Source organism: Penaeus chinensis, chromosome 10 (genome assembly GCF_019202785.1).
Source record: "Penaeus chinensis breed Huanghai No. 1 chromosome 10, ASM1920278v2, whole genome shotgun sequence".
In the NCBI taxonomy this organism is placed as follows: domain Eukaryota; kingdom Metazoa; phylum Arthropoda; class Malacostraca; order Decapoda; family Penaeidae; genus Penaeus; species Penaeus chinensis.
In genome coordinates, this window is record NC_061828.1 from 14,140,175 (window position 1) to 14,162,824 (window position 22,650).

Sequence of the window (22,650 nt, forward strand, 5' to 3'; positions counted from 1 at the left end):
AATCTCCTCCATTTAAGCCCTAAACCCACCCAAAAAAAGGGCGAGAGGCGAGAAAAAATAAAAAACGAGGTCTCGCCACCCTAGAATCCCTCTTCTTCAGAAAAATAAAAGGAAAAAATAAAAAAACAAAAGAAATAGGAAAAGCGAGCGTGCCATATTGACAAGGGTGAAGGGAGGAAAAGCATCACTTATTTCATGATTTTTCTCCCTTTTTTCACCCTTTTTCACACTCCGCGGGGAACTCCCTAGGTGAGAGAGGGTGAGAGGAGTCTATTGGAACAGGTGTAGGTGCAGGAAATAAGGAAATACGGGAGAGGAGAGGTTTAAATGCGAGGTTTTGCAGGGGATTCCTCGAAGTCGTGTTGGTATTTGGATGTATATATTTTTCAAGTTCTTATTTTTGGGGGTGTTTTCTGGTCTTATTTCAGCTGTCGAACGGTGGAAAAGGTCGGAAATGTTGCTTATTTTGTTCTCACCAAGTTGTAAATTATTTGGACGAGTAGGTTTATATTAGAAAGGGAATTGTGTGTTTTCTCACTCAGTCATCTCTTGTTTACTTCGTTATTTCACTTTTATTTCCCTTGTTTGTGTCTGTTAATTTTTATTTGTTTTTGTTTTATTGAATCGGTTGAATTATTCTTCAATGTATCAGTAAAAATCAGAGAGTAGTTACCTTTAATAGGAGGTTTAAGTGATCAAAAACATGATCTATTGCATCATATTCATGTATTTTCTTAATATGTTGATTATTTTATTGATTGGTTGAATGCAATAGATCTCAAAGACAAAGAATAAAGTATGAACAGATTATTAATAGTATGCTTACTCCAAAAAACATATTCTTGAGATTTTTTTTTGCCAATTTTCATCTAAGAAAAGTTTGATTTAATTCTTTTGATTAGATGGTCATAAGAAAAAAAAAATCATTCATCATTTCAAATAAATCTTTTCTATTTTATATTTTGCAGTACTTCCAGAAGCTTTTTTTTCCTTCTTTTTTTGGGGGGTTTAATTAAAAATTTCTGAGTGTCTGATATATGTAGTTTTTTTAGAAATACTTTTTCATAATCAGTTTACAGATAGAATCATAGGGAATTTTATTGAGATTATTTTTCTTATCTTTTATTGTGGAAGATATGGATATTGTCAGTCTTATCTAATATAAAGAGTTCCACAGCTTCATCTCTTAGGTAATAGATAAACTTACAGGTTTCTCCAAAGTTTATAATGAAATATTCCCTAGTATTCTAATATTGTATGACATCCTATTCACTGTCAATTGCTATTTATATACTGAAAAAGTGTAAATGCAAAAAGTTAGAATTGCCAGATTTTATAGGCATTAAACCAATATCACAGATTTATTGTTTAGTAAATCTGTACCTGTATCTGAAACTATACAGGGCATATAAATGATTGCTGAGAAGAATGAATGGTTATTAATATGTAGCCTGTGCACATTTATCAAAAATGCAGTTGCCAGTATTTTGCAAAGATGAGATGATGAAGCATAATATCTATTATCTCCACTTTTGTTTATGGTTTGTTTACCAATCTCATTATTTTCGTGTGTCCCTTCTATTTTTTATATTTACATCACTCTTTATTTTATATTCTGCTTCTTTATCTGCAATTGCTTTATACAACCTTGCAAGTTTTTAGACTCGTACAATAGAATAATTTACTTCTCATCATCTTTTCAAAGGGAAGCAAGGCCGCAATGGCAGCCCTGGAAAAGCTCGTCCGGGCCTTTGAGGCAGTGAAGCTGTCTCAGGGGAGCCCAGCTGGTGGTGGGGGCTCAGTACCCGGTGGGGGCAGCCAGGGACTTGACCAGCGACCCCAGGAGCACACCAGCACCATGGCATCCTTGGCGTCTTCCCTCTCACAACAGAGTCAGGGGCTCCTCAGGTATGTGGAATGCAGGGATTCTTCTTTTTCTTTTTGGGCTGTGATGCTTTCACCAAAAATTAAAGATAATTACTGATGTTATTTATGTTTTCCCTCTTCGTTTATCTTCTATTTTTCCTTAGGCAAATCTATGTATATACCTCAAATATAATGAACCAATTTATGAGAATGTGACACCAGTAATGGTTTATATTTCCAGCAAAAAAGACCAGGTATTGAGTACAAAGGAAAAAGCTGCCACCTGTACTGTCATAGCTGATGCTCTCGTAGGGGCGAAAAGCACAGATATTCAGAAGCTGTTGTCAGTGGGCATCGAGACTCTCCTGCTTCTCACGGCTGACACAGACCCTGATGTGCGGACAAATGCAAATGAGTCTCTCAACAGAGTCATCAGAGTGAGTAAATTGGGTTGTTTGATTTAGAAGTGAGTGAGTGAGAGAAAGAGTAAGTAAATGAAATATAAGTGAGAGAGGAGCAAGCAAGAGAAAAAGAGTGGTTTGCTTTGAGATACTAGTTTTTTTGTTAGTATAGGACTATCATAGCTTTCTTGGTAAACAGTATTATATATAGATCAATTAAATCCAAGTCACTTTTAATCTGAGGAATATCTTGTGCAAATAAGAAATAGAGAGAAGTTATGTGATATAGAATATATATATATATATATTATATATATATAATATATATATATTTATATATATATAATATATATATATATATATATTATATATGTATATATTATATATGTATATATTATATATGTATATAATATATATATATATATATTATATATATTATATATATTATATATATTATATATATATAATATTATGTATATTATATATATATATATATATATATATATATATATATATATATGTATATATGTATATATTATATATATGTATATATGTATATATTATATATATGTATATATTATATATATCTAATATATATATATATATATATATATATATATATATATATATATATTATATGTATATATAATAAAGAAAATATATATACATATATATATATATATATATATATATATATATAAATATATATATATAATGTATGTATGTATTATTTATATTGTTTATACATGCTACTTCATAATAGGAAAATTATTAGAATTTTTCATTACACCAGAGCCTCTCAGAGACACAGCTTGGTAAGATCCAGGTTGAGCTATACAAGGAAATAAAAAAGAATGGATCTGTAAAAAGTCTAAGGGCAGCACTGGCAAGATTTGCCGCTCTGTGTCATCATATCAGGTATGATTTACATGTATTTTTTTAGTTTGATATATGTTCAAGGGGTTCTGTTTATACAAAGTTTTGTTTGATTTAGTTGGTGCCATACCACTATTGTGGGTTAACCTTTTTGAAGGTGTACTCCAAAGAAAGGTCCAACAGAAAATTCATAATTGTTCACTGTTTCCAGACCTCAGAAAGGCAGAGCTTATGTTCAAAACCTGTTGCCATACATCACAAGAATGGCCCGCAGAACAGAAGAGCCCCTGCTGGAGACACTAGCCAGCTCACTTGAGAAAATCATGCCGGTCTTAGGACACTTCACAAATGACAATGAGATCAAGAATCTTCTTAAGGCATTCTTGCACAACCTCAGCAGCACCTCGTCAGCCATTCGTCGCTCGGCAGTGACCTCTCTCATTGTGCTTTGCTGCCACTCGCGGAAGCCACCCATGTTCTTCGGTTGGCTGTTGAGTACAATCCTTCAAATCTTGGTACCTGTTCAAGATGACATCCCAACGAGCCAGGTTCTTGGATGCCTTCTCTGCATGCGATCACTCATGCCTCATATTTGGGAACAGTGCTCTCCCTCACTTCCCTCAGAAGGGCAACAGTCGCAGCACTCCACTCAGCTGCAGTCTTCTGATTATGCAATTTCATATGACCAAACACTTCAGGTAAATAATGACAAAAAATATTTTATGGTACTGTTACATGAAGATATTTTAGGACTCAAGGCAAAATGGGAGGTTGAGGTGTGCAAGGTGATAGAAAATATTATGATGTATGCTGTGTTACAAATCATGGAAATTTTTATATAAATATATTGTTTATATTTTTATCACATATATTAAGTTTTTTCTTCTACTACTAGTTGACTATTAGTAATATAATAGGACTGTTAAATTGTATAAATTTATCTGGTGATCATATCCTCTTCACAGGTGTATGAGCTTTGTTTGCATTATAGTTCCCACTCAGACCATAATATCATCACAGCAAGTCTTGAGGCTCTCCAGGTAAGAACAACTTCATATAATTTTTTTTTGGTGTTTTTATATGCTATGTATCTGTACAAGTACTTCCTCAAAAATATTAGTTGAAGTTTAAGAGATGATGGCCCCTTATATTCTTATTCAAAAGTGTTTCTTCAGCAAAATGATATTTTTTTATTTATTTATCTATTTTTTTTTTTTTTTTTAGACTTTGTTGCAGAACCCTCCTCTTGCTCTCCTAATGACTCTGACAGCACCAGAAGGCATCTCAAGGTCAAGGATCTTTGCTGACCCGAGAGCCAGTCAGCTGTCTTCAAGAGCACCAAGTAAGTTCCTTGGAATGTTTTCCATTTGTTGTCCTTTGCTTTTGGTACATCAGCAGCCTATATACCTGAGTGCACTGTTACAGCACTGACACTGCTGCCTTAATTGTTTTTATATCTATATATCATCTTCTTTGTTACTGAAGCAGTATTTGTTTTTCCTATTTTAGGTAGTTCAGATATTGGTAATCAGTGTACCTCTTAGTTACGATACAGAGTGTTTTTAAAGATTTGCTGAAGTGTTTAGTAAATGTACCTATATCTAAATACAATGCATCCAGTTGTTTCATGAGCAGTAAAACTGTATTTTATTGTGATTTTTTAAATGCATTTGAAATTTTCCACCGAAGAGTCAACAGTTAACTCATTGGCTGCAGATTAACATTCTGTCCTCTGTACTATTTTGTGAAGTTTGTTGCACTCAGATGGCTCCACAAGTGCTCAGCCAACAAGGAGTCAATTAGTAAACCCTAATGACTGCTCCTGATTTCCCCAGCCATTTAATATTTTTTGCATTATGATTATTAAAATGTTATTGAAATACTACTTATGGTAAAAAATAAACAAGAATATTGCTAAAATTCACAGAGAAAGGGGAAATAGATGAGATAGGTAGGACTAATAATTGACTTCTTGGTAACTTGGTGGCTTGAGGGCCTGATGATGTGAACATGCTGTCATTTAAAAATCTCGCTGTGGCCAGGGTGATGTAAACTTGCTATTGTGAGCATTTCGGCTGAAGGCTGGGGTGATGGGAAAGACTTGCCATGAGTGCACAAACCTCTTGGAGAGTGATTAGACTCATTTAGTGTTTAGATTTTTTTTTTTATTTTTTTTTTATGATTTCTGTTAATAGATGAGTTTGGAATGTAGTGTCTGTGGGCCATAACTGGAAGAGCACAATTATGGCTCAGCATCCTATTCCTGGCTACTGTGTCTAGCATCACAGGCTGTATTACAGAAAACTGAATATCAAAAGCAAGAGACACTAAGAACAAAATGTTATCACTGATTTATGGATTATCTAGAGAGATGATGTGGAGTCTGTGCAAAGAAAATATTCATAGAATCATAGAATCTTGTCACTGCACATGAGTGTTTGTGTGTGCCCGGCCTACAAGCCGCATAACCATCAGAGCGACCACTCACGTAAGCCTAATTGCTGTATTTTGGGTCATGTGATTACTGTGAAGCAAGCAGATTCAATAAGTAATTACCTAATTGCAAAGGACATGGCATGTATGTCATGCCATGTACAATCCGCAATTTGATTTAGGATCAGAATTTCATATTCATGTAAAGAATTGATGAAAGATTGCACTACTCTGATCAGCTCTTACATATTGTAGGGCTATTGAGCTCTTTTCTCCTTGTTACACGAGTTGCTGATGAGAATGGCTCTATCACCATGGTCTACTCTGACCTCTGGACACACCAACATTCTAGTCAATTACATACCCAGTATGGTTCTGTTAAATGCAACTTTTTGTTCTCCAGGTCAGGTTAGTGTTGCTCCTTCGTTGTATGAAGAAGACAGTCTCCTGTTAGATCTGGAAGGAGGAAGTGGAAAGGTCAGCATAGACATTGACACACCAGATGGAAAGATAGACCTGGAGGAGGGACTCAAAGAGGAAGATGATAAAGGTGGAGGAGGAGGGGGAGGCGGAGGAGGCGGAGGAGGAGGAGGAGAGGGAAGGCAAGAGTCATTGACAGAGGTTGACGCTGATGACAATGACAGCAGCCTCTACTCCAGTATCGAGATTGGCAAAGTGTCAGGTGAGTTCATTCTTAGGGTTAGAATATTTGTGAATACTGTTGTTATTGATTTAGATGATACCAGTATATTGAACATTGAATGTAATAAAAAAAAAATATAGTGGCTGTGTAAGCACTCTAAAATTAATAGTTAACCCATTGATCTTTTAGGAGATGCCTCTTTGCTATTTGGAAGAGGAGAGATGGACCTGAATGGGGAAAAACGCAATGGAGATCGTGAGAAAAGGAAACACATTCAGCACATATCATCACATTCACATAACAAATCCCTTGATGACAAAGCTATGGGTACTGATAAAGTAAGTAAAAATATTTTCAAAGATAAATTAAGAAAGCTATTATAAGATCAGATCTCTTTCTTTTGTATTTGGAGTGTTAGATTTTCAGAGTTCACTGGTTGAAAAACAAGTATAAAAATGCTATTGTTCAGGATCATCAAATCTTGTATGTTGCAAGTGAAAACATGACATTATACTTTTTTTGAATTTTTATCCTGACATGCTGGTTATAGTATTAACTAAGTTAAATGAGTGATAAAACCTATATGATAAGATTAATTTACTGAAGTGCATCCCTATGAAAAGTGTGGTGAGTGAATGCAAAAAAGTATTCTACAGTTTGATGAAAAGTAAGAGGAAAATGTGAAAATTGGTATGTGGTCTGAAAAGTTAGAGCATTGTTGTTAAAGATAGTAAATAAATAGATATTTTTTTTGAAAGTGTGTACTAACGTTTGACATTATTACAGGCAGCAGGTGCCATTGGATCGTTTCTAGATGAGAGTCTCCCCATTAGATACCTTGTGCGATACCTCTCCTCCTCATTCCTCCTCTCGGGTCATGTTGGGTCGCTAATACCTGATCAGATGGTCAGGGTGAGCATCAAAGTACTGGCCCTCAACTGTGTAGGATTAGCCGTCACAGTTATGCCTTCCCTCATGGCTGAGCCTCTCTTTACCACCAGTGGAGGGGAAACTGGTAAGTGATTGCCGTATCTGCTTTAAAAAGTATTTGAAATACATTTGTTCAATTTTTTTTGGTGTGCTATTCTCATTGGTATAAATAAAAAAAAACTTTGATCATACAGCAGATTAGTATGCTGTTAAAGAAGTATTGATACTTTCACTCTCTCAATTTACCCTTGTCATGTCAATGAACTACAGTTTAAAAGGTAGATTTGGTAAGAATTTACTGAGTAGGTGACAGTGTAGGTCAATGTCTGAGTTTAATTGAAAGTTTTCTTTCTTACCAGAACTAGAGCAACATATCGATGATATCCTGAGGTTTCACAGACACTCGGATCCTCAGCTGGGAGCAAGTGTTGGCACAGTTGTTGGCCAGTACATCCGAGCCAGCCTCATCCATGGTTGTGGACAGTATAATGATCTTGGGAGACCTGGCTTGGCCTTGCCCTCATTGCTGGAGATATTGTGCAAGGTTGGTATATTTGCAGGGTATTTACAGAACACAGTCATTGTATAACCTCAGTATATGGCTGTATTACTGAATAATTATTTTTGCATTTTTATATTCATCATGTGAATGTATAAAAAATAATTACTTCTGTTTTAATTTAATGAACTTTTTTCACAGTTACTTGGTAGTGATTCTAGTGTAACATCACGAGGAGCTGTCAGTGGCCTAGGATTGAGTCTCGGAGAACTTTTGCACTCTTGGCATGCTGGGGTAGTTCTTGCCGTCCTTCCACACCTTGTCAATACTGGCTCAAATTTATATTGGTTGGTCAAGGTAAGGAAATGTTGATTCATTTTCTTAGTGCAACATAATATTGGGTACAGGTATGCCTCATATTTAGATACTATACTGTTTACTCATACTTAAATACTATAATTCTAATACTGGGGGCTATTCAGAACAGTTTCAGTTATGTGTTTGTACTTACTGGGCCAAGAATTTAAGAAAAAGTAAAAGCAAAAACTTATTGAATAAAAGAGATAATATTTCCACAGCAGGAACTGGTGATCATATGGATTAAAGAAAGAAGGAAAGAAAAATTAATTGAATTTGAAAGCATACATTGTAATTGTTCTAGTAATTGGGGCATAAACTATGATGTGGTGAGGCACCATGTGGTGTCTGTGATTATGTTGCATGACATTAGAGCATGTTACCCATTGCCATAACTATTATATGCTCTCAGGGACAGTGCATCCAACAAAAGTTAACTGTGTGAGATGTACTTGTGGTGTATGGAGGATGTAATAAGCCATATAATACTAGGATTACTATTTGATTACTCTTTATTTTTCATTCATGAGAAGATGAGAGGCAGAAAAATATGACTTTGTGATTAGCTCAGGGAGAGGAGGGCCCACAAGAGGAGTATGGGCTGATGTCATGGGTGTGGCTGAATTTAACTTAACAGACAGTTCCAGATGTTTTAGCAGACAGTACTTATATCTTATTCATAACAAAAAGTTGTGGGGAAAAGCACATTAATTTTTGACAAGCCTTCCTTGATTGTGGTGAAAAAGACTCCCCTCACATTGTGTTTTTTCATGATCATGTTGAACAATATATGCCCTGCAGTTTATTAAAATTTCAAAACCTATATTCGGAGCATCTCAAGTAATACAAATTTAAATGATATAGTGTTGATGGACTGTAAAATTTACGCTAATCGAAACTTTCTTTGTATAGTGTAATCTAGCCTATAGAAGTGATTGCAGTTGTTTTTGTATTAATGAAGTTCCATAAAGTTGAAAGAATTTCTTTCATCACAGGTTGAATTGTGTGACCTGCTGGCAGGACTTCCATTAAGCTACATAGATCATGTTGAAAGCAGCAGTACATACACAAGTGCAGGTGGTGCTGTTTCAATGATGTCTTCATTGAGGCAGTCAGACAGGTTCTCTCATCGTGTTTTGACAGCAGTTTTGATTCCCTTGCTGGCAGATCAAGACCCTAGAGTTCGCACAGCTGCAGGAACTGCATGCATGAAGTTAGTACTTAAATCTGAGACGTTTCAACTGCCCTTGAAGAAAAAATCCTCTGAAATTATACTCTGTAGTAAGCTCTCATTGTTGGTGTCCAAATAGACATGTTACTTGAAGCAAGTAAACTTTCGAGTGCTCACCAGATCCCTTCTTTTTCATTTTCAGATTGGTTCCAGAATTAATGAGCAGTGGTAATCTAATCCAGAAAGTGGCATCCAATCTAGTACGTCCAGGACGCCTCAAAGGAAAGATGGATGACTCACAGTCTCTCCATCATCTGTCTTACAGAGGTCTGCCTTGCCTCCCTGTTCCACCCATGCATAGACTCTTCCCAGAGAGTAGACCACATATAACTGACAGGTATGAACTCATTCAGTAAAGTCCATCTCCTTACTCATATTTGTAAATAGTCATTTTGAGAACAGATTGTAAAGTTGCCAAAAGATATATATAATGACAATATTTCTGTTTTCTAGTGCCAGATGTAATCAATCTTTTGGAATCTCCTTGGACTTGAAGAATGTTGGAGTTTCACAGAGCCTTTCTCGCCTCATTTATGCCTTAACAACTCATCTAATGAACATGAACAACAAGTTCCTCATGGTAAGTATAGAGGTCTATTAATTTTTGTTTTTCTTTATGTATTGTGTTTGGTGCTTGTAACCTAGGTCTCATTACTAAATTTTTAGTCTTGCCTCTAGTCTAATGGTTATTGCTTTTTCATCAGCTTGGGTGTTTAGAATCATTGTCGTTGCTGAGTGAACACTATCCTCCAGTTTTGTATCCTGCTGCATGGGGATGCCACATTCCTCAAATGCAAACAAGGTATTGTATTTAAAACTAGATCAACAGTTTAGAACAGTAGCATTGAAATTACAACATGAAAATGCATATGATTGTAACTTCTATTCTTCATTCGAAGAAATTATTTGTTCATACTCTCACAGTTGCTTATGCACATATTTAGAGTTTCAACATTATGATTATAACCTCTCTCCGCCAGTGACAGCAATATACACATTGGCCTAATCACACTGGTACTCTCTCTGGCTGGTGAGGCACCACTGGCTGGAGACCTCAGTGTTCAACAGAACATTCTGACTCTAGCCTCGAACATCCTCACTGGTAAGATGAATATATATGTAGCTGGAGAGGAAAACAACCACAATAAGAAATAAAATTAAATTGCACCGTTTCAGACTCTTCACGAGTTTCTCATCAGATGAATAATTAACTGAAATAGATCCATTTTGGATAACCATTCATCTGATGAGGAACTTGTGAAAAGTTTGAAATGTTATGATTTAATTTTATTTCTTATTGTGACTGTTTTCCTTTTCATCTTTTTATACACGTTACTGTGTCTGTGTTTGTGTTTGTGTATGTATCTGTTTACATGTGTGTGTGCTTGGGTAGGTGTGCTTGAACTTTGCAGGTGTATACTTAAGTGTAAGTGTCTTTGTTTATATAAGTATATTTGTAATGCATAAGACATTCTTCACATTTTATCCTTCTTCAGGAATTGCTGTTGAGTCGTTGAGACATGGAAGAGACGACGTATCAACGTCTAAAGTGCCATGGTCTCTGTTAGGATCCCAACAGGTAAGGTTCATTTTATAGTCAGTATTCTAGCATTTCCAATCTTCTTTCTATAGATTTTATAAATTTTATTATATATGAGAATCTAAAAATACTAAATGTTAAGGTTGAGAAGGTACACCAGTTACATCTTGCTGTAAAACCATGTCAACTTACATAATACAATCTATTTTGGGGATACAGATGTCAACAGTGGTGGAGGCAGTTGTCCAGCACATCTTGCGTGTACTGTGTGTCTATACCCATGTCTTGGAAGAGATCACACCTGGCTCTCGACCTCAGTTGGCCCCTCTGAATCCACAGGCAGCTATATCTCCAATAAAGGTAAAAAGGACTTGTCACTGTTCTGCCATGAAATTGTGTAGGAAATCAGGAAGAGAATGTTTTTTTATGAGTGACTTTAAATAAAGCAGTAGTTTAGAGTATAATTTTATTTTTGGGTAGTAAGACCCAGGTTATATAACTCCATCAAGTTGTAATGACTGGTATTTAATGGGTAATCTTATAATTCTGGTACTATTCTAACCACAGAGACGAACAAGAGCAGAAACCACAGGCGATAAAAATCGTACACACTCTCCAAGCAAAGGAGACAAAGGGGGTAAGTGTTGCCTGTCAATATTAATGATGTGTATTAATATGAACATTATGTCTTCTGATTTTTAGTCAAGTACAGATATAACAGAAATAGACATGCATGTAGATAGATAGTTAGAGATAGATTCTTGCTGTCTTTGTTTCTTTCCTTTATAGTGTTGCTCTTTTTCAGCTTTCTGAATGATGGCAATGATCTATATCTGTCAGTTGATATTTCATACAGCCCAAATAAAAAAATAATCTTCAAAGGAGTATGTGGCATAGATAGTATTATGAAAGTAAACCGTGCCCTCTTATCTAAAATGTTTCATGTTATGTTATCAATGTTATGTCTTGTCAACCTCTCTTTTTGTATAGGAGGCATACACATGTTCAGAAGGTATGTGTATCTTAGGTACTGCACTAGTCTTTTAGATTTAGTATAATACTGCAAAGTTTTACTGTTAGTACATTTCTTTTCTTTATTCCTCATCCTCAATTTATATTCCTTCTTCATCACCACTTGTGTCTCCCTCATTCTTCTCCTCCCATCTCCTTTTCGTTCAATATTTTTGCTTGTCCACCATCACTTTTTTTTTTTTTTTCTTAATCTTCTGTTGTATTTTATGCTAGTTTTATTACCCCACATTTTTTTTTTATAGAGGTAATAAAGATAATAAGTCCCACTCACTTTTGTGTTCTAAACAAACCTCACATTAACTTCTAAATTATCTCTCTCCATCAGACAATGAGGAAAAGGAAAGAAAGTCATCAAAGCCAGGAGCTATTGGGTCATTTTTCCACCTCCCAGAGTACATTAAAATGTATGATGTGCTAAAAAATGCGTATGCTACTTATAAGGTAAGTGAGATAGTCTTTTCAGAATTACTTTGCTGTAAAATGAAGAATAGGTGTGTATATACATTTTTTTCATTATTGTTATTTAAGATTATTCTTTATATCTAATAGATTTTTTAAGGAGAAAGAAAATATGAACAAATATCAGATGATGACTCAACTCCCTCCCCCCCTCATTATTCTATTTATCTGACTATACTAAATTTTTTTGACTGATAGAGTTTCATCTCCTCCATAGATCTCGTTAGAAGAAAACACAATGGAGAAGCTGTGTGGATTATTACGTGTCACCTTAACAAGTCTAGGAAGGATACTGGAAGTTGCCTCCATGCTAGAATTTGGGAGGCTTGCGGAAGAAATCCTGCAGTATTTGAAGGTGGTGACATCTCTCCTTCCCACACTAACTGTGCAGTGTGGTCAGCAGGTGAGCTGAGTGTGGATTGAGAAATAACAAAGAATTTTCTACTTTGAATATATAACTCAACAATAGAATGATTAGGGTTATGAATTCAAATGTCAGCATTTATATATACATTTGTTCTGTCACAATGTGATATGGAGTGGCAGAAGTAATGCTTAAATTTTGATGGATTACTAAAATGAGTTTTTTTTCACACATTTCAGCTGTTAAAGTGCTTGTTTGGTTCAAATGTGATGGCACTCTTTGAGCACTTGGGCAGGAAGGGATCTGATCATCACTCAAGAGGGCCAGCAGATTCTATGGGCACTGGTGGTGACAGTCTCAATGAAGGACCAGAAATTGTTAGTCTACATCAGCGTTGCTTTACCCAGCCTTTGTCCCTGTTAGAGGATGACTTGACTGCCATGTCTGAAGCGCGACAGGACAGTGAACCTATCAGGTGAGGGTAGCTCCTATTTTTTTTCATGTGGCATAATTTACTGTCATCATTTTCCTTACTGTTTTGGTGGCCACGTGGAATCTTGAAGAATGGTAGCTAGCATTCATGGAAGTTATCCTTGACTAACATTTTTTTTATTTGAATGAAATTCACAAGATAATGATTATATTCCTTTCCTTTTCAGTTTCACACTTAATCAAAGAAAGGGAAGTTCTAGTCTCTTCAAGACCTTAGGAAGAGGAAATGACAAGTCGTCTTTGAGTTCCTACATAAGGCTTTTTGAGCCACTAGTCATCAAAGCATTAAAGGTGAGCATTTTTTATTTTCAAGCATTTATTTCTATTCAGGTGAAATGATTTGGTATATTTATTATGATATCACATCAGATGTGTTTAGTTACCAGAAATAGTCTGTTTGCATGAGATAACATTTCTATTTTTTATTTTCAGCTCTATACAGTGTCAAGTGATGTTATTATGCAACGGTCAGTGCTTCAGCTCCTAATCCACTTGGTGCAGATTCGGGTCAATTATTGTTTACTGGACTCTGATCAGATATTTATAGGATATGTCATCAAGCAGTTTGAGTACATTGAGGAAGGACAGATTAAGTGAGTTTTAACTAGTCTGAATGAAATTTAATGATTAATTATTATGTAATGTGGCTGAGATATGAAGTGAATGACAGTTGATGAAGCAACAAAATAGATACATGTGAAAACAATAACTTTTTCTCTTCACATAGGTCAGCAGAAGAGTTGATTCCTTCCATGTTCCGTTTTCTGGTGCTTTTGTCCTATGAACGACATCACAGCAAGAGCATCATCGGGGTTCCCAAAATTATGCAGTTATGTGATGGTCTTATGGCAAGTGGACAGCCGCCCCTCTCACACTGTAAGTTAAAATAATGAAGTTCTAGATACTGAACATAAAAAGTCATCAGAAAGTTAGGTGAAATAAGGGAAAATGCCCAACAGTTTAGTGCATTTACATTTCCATAATATTATGAAGTAATTTAGCAAATGCCTCCCATTAGGTATACTGGCCTTACAGCCTCTGGTGGAAGACTTGTTTCTGGTCCGGAGCACAACAAGCACGACAGACCAGCGAGAGCTAGACACTCAGAGGGAGGTCTTGTGCTCTATGTTGCTCCGATTGGCTCATTATCACCAGGTAAAGTTTTGTTGGTCTGGGAATAATAGTGCTTTGTATAGTACTTGAAGATATTTTAAAAATTTTCATGATGTAGAACAGGAAAGAAAAAAGTCCTTAAAGGTAGATAAATAGATATTCAGCCATGTAAAAGTTTCTTATAAATAGTGTCGTAATTTGGGAATTTTAAAAGGTATTGCGCCTGATTTCGCTGGTGCTTGGAGCGACCATGGAGAGCAACAGGGAACGCTGGAGGAAACTGTCACGGCAAGTGATTGACACTCTTCTCCCACTTCTCTCCAAGCTACAAGTTAATTTGGATTCAGAGGTAAGTTTATTGTTTTTTGTTAAATTAGAAGATCAAAGTAGTGTTCTCCAAGAATAATTATAAAAATAATGATAATAATAATATTGATTATGATAATGTTAATGATAATGATGATGATAATGCTTAAAAATTGATTAGGATTAGTTGAGTATAGTTATTTTTGGGTAATATGTGTAAACACTGGTAGTGATCACTGATGAGAATTTATTATTTTGCATATTGGGGACAAAGGTGAAACAGAAAGATGTTTTTATTTTTAGAATTTATATATTATGTAAGATAAGACTCTAAAACCATGATATTTCTGCTGTGTCACAGGATTCTCTAGCCGCTGTGGAAGAAGTTATGAATGGTGTCTGTCCCAGTGTTTACCGGCCAGTCGACTGTGTACTCAAGGCTCTCTTCACATCGCCTTGTGAACTGGTAAAATGATTAACTTGATATTAAGATAAATTTTTCTCTCTCTTCCTTCTCCCTCTCTTCTTTCAACAAAATAGAATTTATTTGTCTTACAGTTTCCTCTGTCTGATATGATCCTTGCTAGTGTTAATTTATTTTCAAACTGCATATTTTAAATATGACTTGGTATATCTGATTACAAATAGAGTCTTAACATTTCATATCCTTCCTCAGGAGAGCACAGTGGGTGTGGAACGCTGGGTGGGTAGTGTTCTGTTATTGTTACGGAGCCTTATCACCCATTCAACCCCAGAGCTTGTCCTTGCACGCCTCGAGGAGTTAGGGCTGAGTATGGACTATGTGCACAGCGATGTAACATCTGACACCTCCCCAGGACCTACACCAGGTGGATCAGAGGCTCTCTCTCCACAGGTCGGAGACCATGCCTCAGGCTTTAGAGATCCTCTGAATGTGACACAGCCTGAGACTCTTCCTCAAGTGGCAATGGCCAGGTATGACTTGGGAAGCATTCAGATGTGAATTGTATTAATTAGATTATTTTTTTTCTTTCTGATAGTTCTGCTGATTTTATAATACTCATACTTGCTTTTAGATTAATAATTATTACTAAGGTTTTATTTGTTAGCCTGTGAAAGTTATTTCACATATTGGCATTTCTTGACCATCTTCAATACATTTATGAGCAGCATAATGACCATGTGGGCAATTGCTGTAAATTATGGATAAACATTTTACTTATAAGTCTGAATTTCTCACTCTCCAGATTTCTGCTTGAAGTGGTGAGAGTCAGTGTAAGTGAGATCAGGAGTGTGCGGCTGTCCCTGTTGAACAGTGGGCCTCCCCCTGATGGAAAAGGTGGCCAACACACTCCCAGCTTATTGGTACATTTGTCTCATCATCTGCTTCTTACCCTTCTGCATCTCACTATATCTGGTAAGTTTATGCTCTATCAAATACTAATTATGTACCTGGAATGGAATTGGGAGAATGAATTTCCCTATAATATAATGCATAATGTTTTGGAGATTTACAGTACATCTCTTTTTTTCCTGATTTTAGGTCAATGGAGAGATGTTATCACCTCTCTGAAGGATATATGCAGTCGGGAGTCAGAGCTTATGGATGAAATAAGTGAAGCTTTGCTCTCTGTGTCTGGCTGGTATCCTCCTCTCACACTCTTGTGGTGCAAACTGATGACCTGTTTAGACCTGACTTCACAAAACCTTTGGACACGCGTCTTAAGGACTTGCCAGCGGAAATCAGTTACCAGTATCAGGTATTAATTTACTGATTAGTCTTGTACTGTCTATGAAAGTAAAAACCATTTTCTTAGTATATTACAAGTAGACTATCCATATTTTGTGCGACTGTCATTCTTATACTTGGTCTTGATTTGCTTGTGTATTACAATATGTAATTCTTGTATTTGTTCCTACTCCATGGTCTAAAAACACAGCAGCCCAGTGGTGAGTGAGGCTAGTGGACCCTCCAGCTGCCTTCCTCTGGAGTTCTTGAGAAGATGTGGATTGCTTGTCTTCTCTGAGTTTGTTGTGAGTACATCATTTGACATGTCAACTATGTATTCCACTTGCCAGCTGATAAATGTATTGAAAGTGATTTGATTTAATGCCTAAATGATGGGCTTCATGTAGGCTATCTTCTCCCTGTTAACTATGGACATCTGGTTGAATGATTCCAGGGTATGGCTGCAGTAGCTCTGATATTTCATGAGTATATTTAAACTAAAATCAGTTCAAACTAAAGGTTTTGGTGTGAGACTTCTCTTGCAGCTATCAGGATGTAAAGGCTAGGATTTATGGATGGTGGTGGGAGGGGACAGGTTTATGGGAAATGGACAGAAAGCCTACTGTCTGTTGATCACATGTCCACAGGTGTATCTTGTTTATTGAAGCATATGCTTTGTCATCTATGAATTTCATTTCTCTTATTATGCATATACATATAGAATTAGAATACATCCGCTGCCTGAAGAACTAAAGTTAGCTACATGCCATGTATGTGGACAAGGTTTAAGTCACTACTAAATCACAATTAATATTTCCTTTTTTCAGGTTCGACACATGCAGGAAGGAGAGTGGCTGACATGGTTGGTCGTACAGCACATAAGTGATGTTGTTATCCTTCATAAGGAGCCACCAATTTCCACACTTATTCAGTCTATACACTCGTCACCTGCGGCCTCAGCACTCCTTATTCAAGCCATCCATGCTCGTTGTGACCATGTGCAGAAGGTATTGGTCTCTGTAATACATATGTAATGTACTGTTTTGATATGATGTATTAACAGCCATGTGAATTGTTATATATTTAATTGGCTAGCTGTTCTCATTCCATTTTTCTTTATACATTTCTTGTTTATTTTAAAGTGAATGTTTTTTTTTTCTATTTTTTCCAGGCAGAATATGGGGGCCACATTATAACATTGGTGTCTGGAGTGCACATATCACAGTCTGGTGCCCTTATAACCTTTCTAGTGGAGCGGCTCCTTGCTTCACCTTTCTTGGCGGTCACTCGTGCTGCTTGTTCCCTGGCAACCCAGCGCCTTCATCTTCTTCTAGCCATGCCTCCAGGCCAAGTCCTTGTTCAGCTGCCTCTAGAGGACCTAACAAAAATTCTAAATTATATGAAGGAAAACAAACTGAACAAGAGGTAACACTTTGTAAATTTGGTTTGCTTTTTACTTTTTCTTCTTAATTTTCATTAGTTTGTAGGGGACTTATACGGGGTATATTCAGCAATGTCATTGCAAATTGTATGAATGAAACTGGTGATATGACTGAGCTGTATAATTTTTTCATGCTTTGTTGAAGTACACAACACATTAAATAATTTTCTTATTTATTCATTGATGTATTTTCTATTTTAAGCTAACTTGTGACCTTAAACCAACAGATATGGGCAGATGCATGGCTTGTTGCAGAGGTTGTTAGGACAGGTACATGGGATTGCCAGTTCTCCGTGCACTGAAGCAACTCCGATCAGCCCACCACTCCAAGGTCCTGCCAACACTCGACTAGATCTCAACTGGTATCTTCAGCTTGTTAGAAACAGGTAAAATCCCAGTAGTTTTAAGTCAGTTAACCCAATGCCGCCAGGGAAAATGAATAAAAAATGGGGGAAATGCTGTGATCATTTTCTATATTTTTATGAAATGTCTCTTCACATAGATGGCTCTGCTAGTGCTTAGCCACAAAGAAGTCAATTAGTAGACCTTGTGACCTTACCTGATTAGAATTGGTATGAAAAATATATATTTTACTATTGCTATGAATATTGATGGTATTATTTTTATTGTAAAAATTATAATTACTATAATGTTATAAACATTAGTAACCGCAAAATAAGATAACTTAAATGTTTTCGTAAATCAAAGAACAGGGTAAACCGACGAGACAGGCAGTACCCATAATTGGCTAAATGGTGACTTTGTAAAAGTGTAGCCATCTATGTGTAAAAACAATCAAACAAGTAACTCACAGTGGGCATAGCACATGCGTACATTTCATGCCCATCGGCATTGGGTTAAGAAAAGGGCTCACTTCACAGTTTTTAATTTTTGTTGATTAGTAAGTTGGATTATTTCTTGTTTAATGGTTGAATGATATTTGTAATTTCGTTTGTTATAAATTTCTAGCCCTCATCACATTTCTTGTAGGTGCACCCAGGGGGAAGGAGGAGGCCTAGAAAGTGGGCAGTTGCTGAGTCAACTGGAGTACAGTGAGATAATCAACATCATGTCTGGGAAGTCCTTCAACACAGGACTCCTGACTCACACTCTTAGGCTTGGACTCACCACCACTGTGCAGGTAGTTTGAAATGAAGTGTTGATGGCTGCAGTGTTTTTCATGTATTTTATCTTGGGAAAGGATAAGTTTTGTGTTAGATTTCCATTGGTATTTTTTCCAACTAACAGAATGTACTTTATTTCAAAAGGCAAACAGGGACTGGGGTGAGTGCAATAGCTCAGTGGAGACAGGAGACAGTGAGGAGTGCAGCAGCGGCAGTGGCACTGGAGAAGCACCACTCTACACTGCTAGCAAAGTGATCCTCCTGCAGCACCTAGCACGGGTGGCAGGTTCTTTGCCAAGGCCACATCACACCTTCACCCCAGGTAATTCTTGGCACTGGTTCAGTAGCAGTGCAGAAGTGTATGTAGTTTGCAAGTACTAACAGGTTGTGCAGTAGAGTAAATTGTGCGGTTAAAAAGAAAAAGGTACAGTAAAGTCAGAAATAAAGAAGATAAAATATATAAATTGTCATATAAGTTCTGCCCAGCTAGAAATTGTTTTTATGGTCTTAGAAAGTAGAGAAAGTCATTTATCTCTTACCATTTTCATATTTTCTGAACAGGTGGAGGTAACAAGTACAGTGAAAGAGTGTGCAAGCTCCTGTCTGGTGATGATGGTATTGGCAGTGTGGTGGATACTTTGGCGCCGGCGCTGATCGAATACCTCACTGCCATGACCCGCCTTCCATGGGGCGCAGAAATACCACCAGATAGTTCTGAACACATTCTTCGGTTTGCTCTCCTGGCCATGGAGGTAAGAGAGCTTATCCTTGGTTTAGAATGTAATTTTTCTTCATGTAATTAGTGTTAAGTATTTCTAAAGTTATCAGAATCTCTTTGGAACTTGTGGGAATTGAGAAGAAATCTCTGTTATTAGTCATTAGTATTTATGTTCAAGTCATTCATTTAGTATGTAATGTTAGTTGACTATCAGTTTTTTTTGTACAGTGACTCTTGGATATTTATTTGGTTTATTGTCAGTACAAGGTATCATAATAGGAGATTCACATGTTGATTTTATATATTTTGATCTTTGCATTTATATTATATTATCACCAGTAGTTGTTATTACCAATGTCACAATGTAAATTTGTAAAGCATATTTGATATATTGGTAATTTCAGGTTACAAGGAGACATTTTTCAGAACCCATAAAAAATTTGTGTAAATTTTATTGGTTGATTTTATGCTTCACTATCACCACTGCCAATGTTTTTCCTTTCAGTATCTGCATTGGCAAGTGTGGTTAGGAAGTGTTAGCATAGAAGTAGCAGGTCTGTGCCTATCATGTGTGGACACAGTTCTACGCACTGGGTCTTTGGCAAACCTGATGGGCCTCTCGGAGAGAATATCATATGTGTGCTCTACGGTAGCAGCTCTCCATGCAGCAGCCTCACATCTCATCAAACCTAGAGCTTTACCAAGGTATTGGTGGTTCGTCGTTTATCATTATAGTGCTTTGATTTTGGGATGTAAAATGTTATTGACAGAAAGTAATGGCTGAGTCCTTGTTTTCTTTATTTTTGTTGTTATGCTGATATGTTAATGGAAGTCCATTTTCACAGCTTGCCAAGTGCTCTCAGCCAGTGTTTGAATGATGGAGAGAGCAGTCCCTTGGTGGCTTGTCGTAGGCTGATGCAGCTGATCTCCTGGTTGGAAGCTGGCAGTGCACGAGATTTACCAGCCTGTATTGCACAGCCAATTAAGTAAGTAGTGTGGTTCTTGACAATACAGATAATTAGATGTATGAATTTGTTTCATTGTTAAGATTTTGAATACTCTTTTTCAAAAACTACTGTGTTGAGTGTGGTTAGGGAAAAATTTAAATCTTTTAAGAATACAGATATCATCGCAGTGTTAAAAATATCAAACCAAAAAGTGGATATTCTTTTAAATATGAACAGGATTGAAAATTATTTCAGAGGCATCATAATGGGTGTTGGCCGGATGCCAGTAGTGAATAGTGTTGTGAGAATACCTCCAGATGTGTGGACCCTGGGTTGGTCTCCACAGTTCTCAGGAGAAAATGGCACAACCTTACCGCCAGTCCACAATGATCTCTTACAGGAGACAGATGTTTTGAAGCAATTTGTGTTCAGGTTAGTTTTCTTTACTGGGTTTTCCTTTAAACTTTAAATTGTATGGTATTATTTGTAGTTCTTCTCTGAGAAAAAGAATGTGTTTCATTAATTTGATCATGGAAATATTTAGTTGTGTTGGGTAGTTGAAGTGTTTTATTTGTATTTGTGTATATATCATCATGTGAATATTACTGGTGTGGAAATATTCTAGACTGGAATTGTTTGGCTGGATTGGGCGACATCAGTTTGAAGAGACGTGGATGGCACTGTTATGTGTCCTTAACTCTACTCCCAGTGAAAACACACCGACTGAAGAACTCCCCTTCATTAACTTGGTAAAACAGAATTCCTCTTGTTTAACGTTCTTGAAAAAAAAGAAAAAGAAATCATACTTACAGTCCTCAGATAGAATTTTGTTATAGGAACTTGTGTGTTAGGATTCTCTTCTCCATCCTGCAGAGTTTATCACTGGCTGTAAGAGGGATTACAGCCCTGCTGGTACAGACTTTGCTGCTTCCACTTCCGGGCAATCCCCATAGTGGACACTTGTTGAACATCCCACGAGATAAGCCACCCCCTTACCTGACCTCTAAGTAAGTGGCAACAGGTTATTTTTTCCTGATACCAAAATTCTATATTTTGTTTTTCTGTAAATAAATACAGTATGAAACTTGCTTTCTTTTTGGAACTTCAAATGTAATAATAATCTATGCTTACACAACAATTGTGGGAAATGTGTGAATGAAAATGAATGTCTTCACAGTCATGAATATCTTCACAATATTTGTGTTTCTGAAAGGAGATTTAATTAAAACTGGTTAAATACATCTCTTGCACTATGAAGATATTCATTATAATTCATACCTATAATTCTACAATATATGCCTTACAAAGTGTTTTTTCTTATTATTTGGCTGTTATTGTGTACATCCATTTCATGATCTTGAAATCCTTTTAGGTCTGGAAGGAAGCTCCAAGAGATCATGTTCCGGCTCCATGAGAGGTTAAGAGAAGTTCATCATCTGATCAAGGGAGGGCCAAGGCAGACACCTAGTTACCAGCTGAGTCAGGTGTCAGTTGAGTACCTGGTCACTGCTCTCAATAGCCATGCAGAGCCGCCAGACTCTCCTGAAACTGTGCTTCAGACAGGTGTGTTTCCTTGCCCCTTTTATGGGGCATGCATAGGTGGCATTGTACTTTCTTATATTTAGGTGGTGAAACTACAGCATAGATGTGATAAACTCCTTCCCCTGTGAAAGATCTAGGGCTATAATTATGATGTGAAGGTATAAGAACATTGTATTTTTAATGTAGTTGTGACTAGTTTGCTTAACTAGTAGTGTTGTCTAAGGGAATAGCCTCAGGTTTTATTAAATAAAAGTATTGCAGGGAGATTTATGGTGAAGTAAAGAAATTAATGCTCTTGAAAATTTTCAGGTTGTTATGAATTTGAAGTCCGGGAACGGCAGCTAGCAAGCTGTGGTTTAGATGTACAGTCTTGTCTCCACACCCTGCATTACTTGTACTCTTTATGGCTTCGACCACAAGTAAGTTACACAAAGCTCCACAGATTTTCAAAGTTACTCAAAAGATGACTCAAAAGTTTGATCTTGTAGTGTGAAAGATTGTTGTTGTTAAGATTATTTGAAGTCAGATATCATCCTGATTTGATACTCATAAAGTCTAAATATAACTATATTATCATATAAGGGGTAATTTTTCACACTATAAAAGTTTCATGATTAGGTATTCCTCT

General features: G+C 36.5%; 1 protein-coding gene across 1 annotated transcript in view; it reads left to right on the forward strand.

The window, feature by feature from the left end:
- The first annotated feature begins 138 nt into the window (after positions 1–138).
- The window catches only part of LOC125029598 (huntingtin-like), a 24,704-nt gene continuing 2,192 nt past the window's right edge, over positions 139–22,650 (forward strand). Inside the window, exons 1-46 of the mRNA XM_047619575.1 lie at positions 139–249; positions 1,706–1,908; positions 2,108–2,303; positions 3,061–3,185; positions 3,355–3,841; positions 4,109–4,183; positions 4,368–4,485; positions 5,980–6,258; positions 6,409–6,557; positions 7,006–7,234; positions 7,509–7,693; positions 7,850–8,005; positions 9,001–9,218; positions 9,379–9,573; positions 9,690–9,816; positions 9,941–10,038; positions 10,217–10,338; positions 10,733–10,815; positions 10,996–11,136; positions 11,344–11,413; positions 12,134–12,249; positions 12,485–12,670; positions 12,871–13,106; positions 13,291–13,414; positions 13,556–13,716; positions 13,851–13,999; positions 14,142–14,278; positions 14,451–14,585; positions 14,904–15,008; positions 15,219–15,496; positions 15,769–15,938; positions 16,065–16,281; positions 16,462–16,555; positions 17,078–17,257; positions 17,422–17,675; positions 17,919–18,077; positions 18,682–18,832; positions 18,960–19,137; positions 19,377–19,567; positions 20,039–20,238; positions 20,379–20,519; positions 20,736–20,912; positions 21,106–21,229; positions 21,354–21,487; positions 21,853–22,043; positions 22,332–22,441. Coding sequence (XP_047475531.1) covers positions 1,721–1,908; positions 2,108–2,303; positions 3,061–3,185; positions 3,355–3,841; positions 4,109–4,183; positions 4,368–4,485; positions 5,980–6,258; positions 6,409–6,557; positions 7,006–7,234; positions 7,509–7,693; positions 7,850–8,005; positions 9,001–9,218; positions 9,379–9,573; positions 9,690–9,816; positions 9,941–10,038; positions 10,217–10,338; positions 10,733–10,815; positions 10,996–11,136; positions 11,344–11,413; positions 12,134–12,249; positions 12,485–12,670; positions 12,871–13,106; positions 13,291–13,414; positions 13,556–13,716; positions 13,851–13,999; positions 14,142–14,278; positions 14,451–14,585; positions 14,904–15,008; positions 15,219–15,496; positions 15,769–15,938; positions 16,065–16,281; positions 16,462–16,555; positions 17,078–17,257; positions 17,422–17,675; positions 17,919–18,077; positions 18,682–18,832; positions 18,960–19,137; positions 19,377–19,567; positions 20,039–20,238; positions 20,379–20,519; positions 20,736–20,912; positions 21,106–21,229; positions 21,354–21,487; positions 21,853–22,043; positions 22,332–22,441 — 7,539 coding nt within the window. The 5' untranslated portion in view covers positions 139–249; positions 1,706–1,720. The remainder of the gene's footprint in view (positions 250–1,705; positions 1,909–2,107; positions 2,304–3,060; positions 3,186–3,354; positions 3,842–4,108; positions 4,184–4,367; positions 4,486–5,979; positions 6,259–6,408; positions 6,558–7,005; positions 7,235–7,508; positions 7,694–7,849; positions 8,006–9,000; positions 9,219–9,378; positions 9,574–9,689; positions 9,817–9,940; positions 10,039–10,216; positions 10,339–10,732; positions 10,816–10,995; positions 11,137–11,343; positions 11,414–12,133; positions 12,250–12,484; positions 12,671–12,870; positions 13,107–13,290; positions 13,415–13,555; positions 13,717–13,850; positions 14,000–14,141; positions 14,279–14,450; positions 14,586–14,903; positions 15,009–15,218; positions 15,497–15,768; positions 15,939–16,064; positions 16,282–16,461; positions 16,556–17,077; positions 17,258–17,421; positions 17,676–17,918; positions 18,078–18,681; positions 18,833–18,959; positions 19,138–19,376; positions 19,568–20,038; positions 20,239–20,378; positions 20,520–20,735; positions 20,913–21,105; positions 21,230–21,353; positions 21,488–21,852; positions 22,044–22,331; positions 22,442–22,650) is intronic.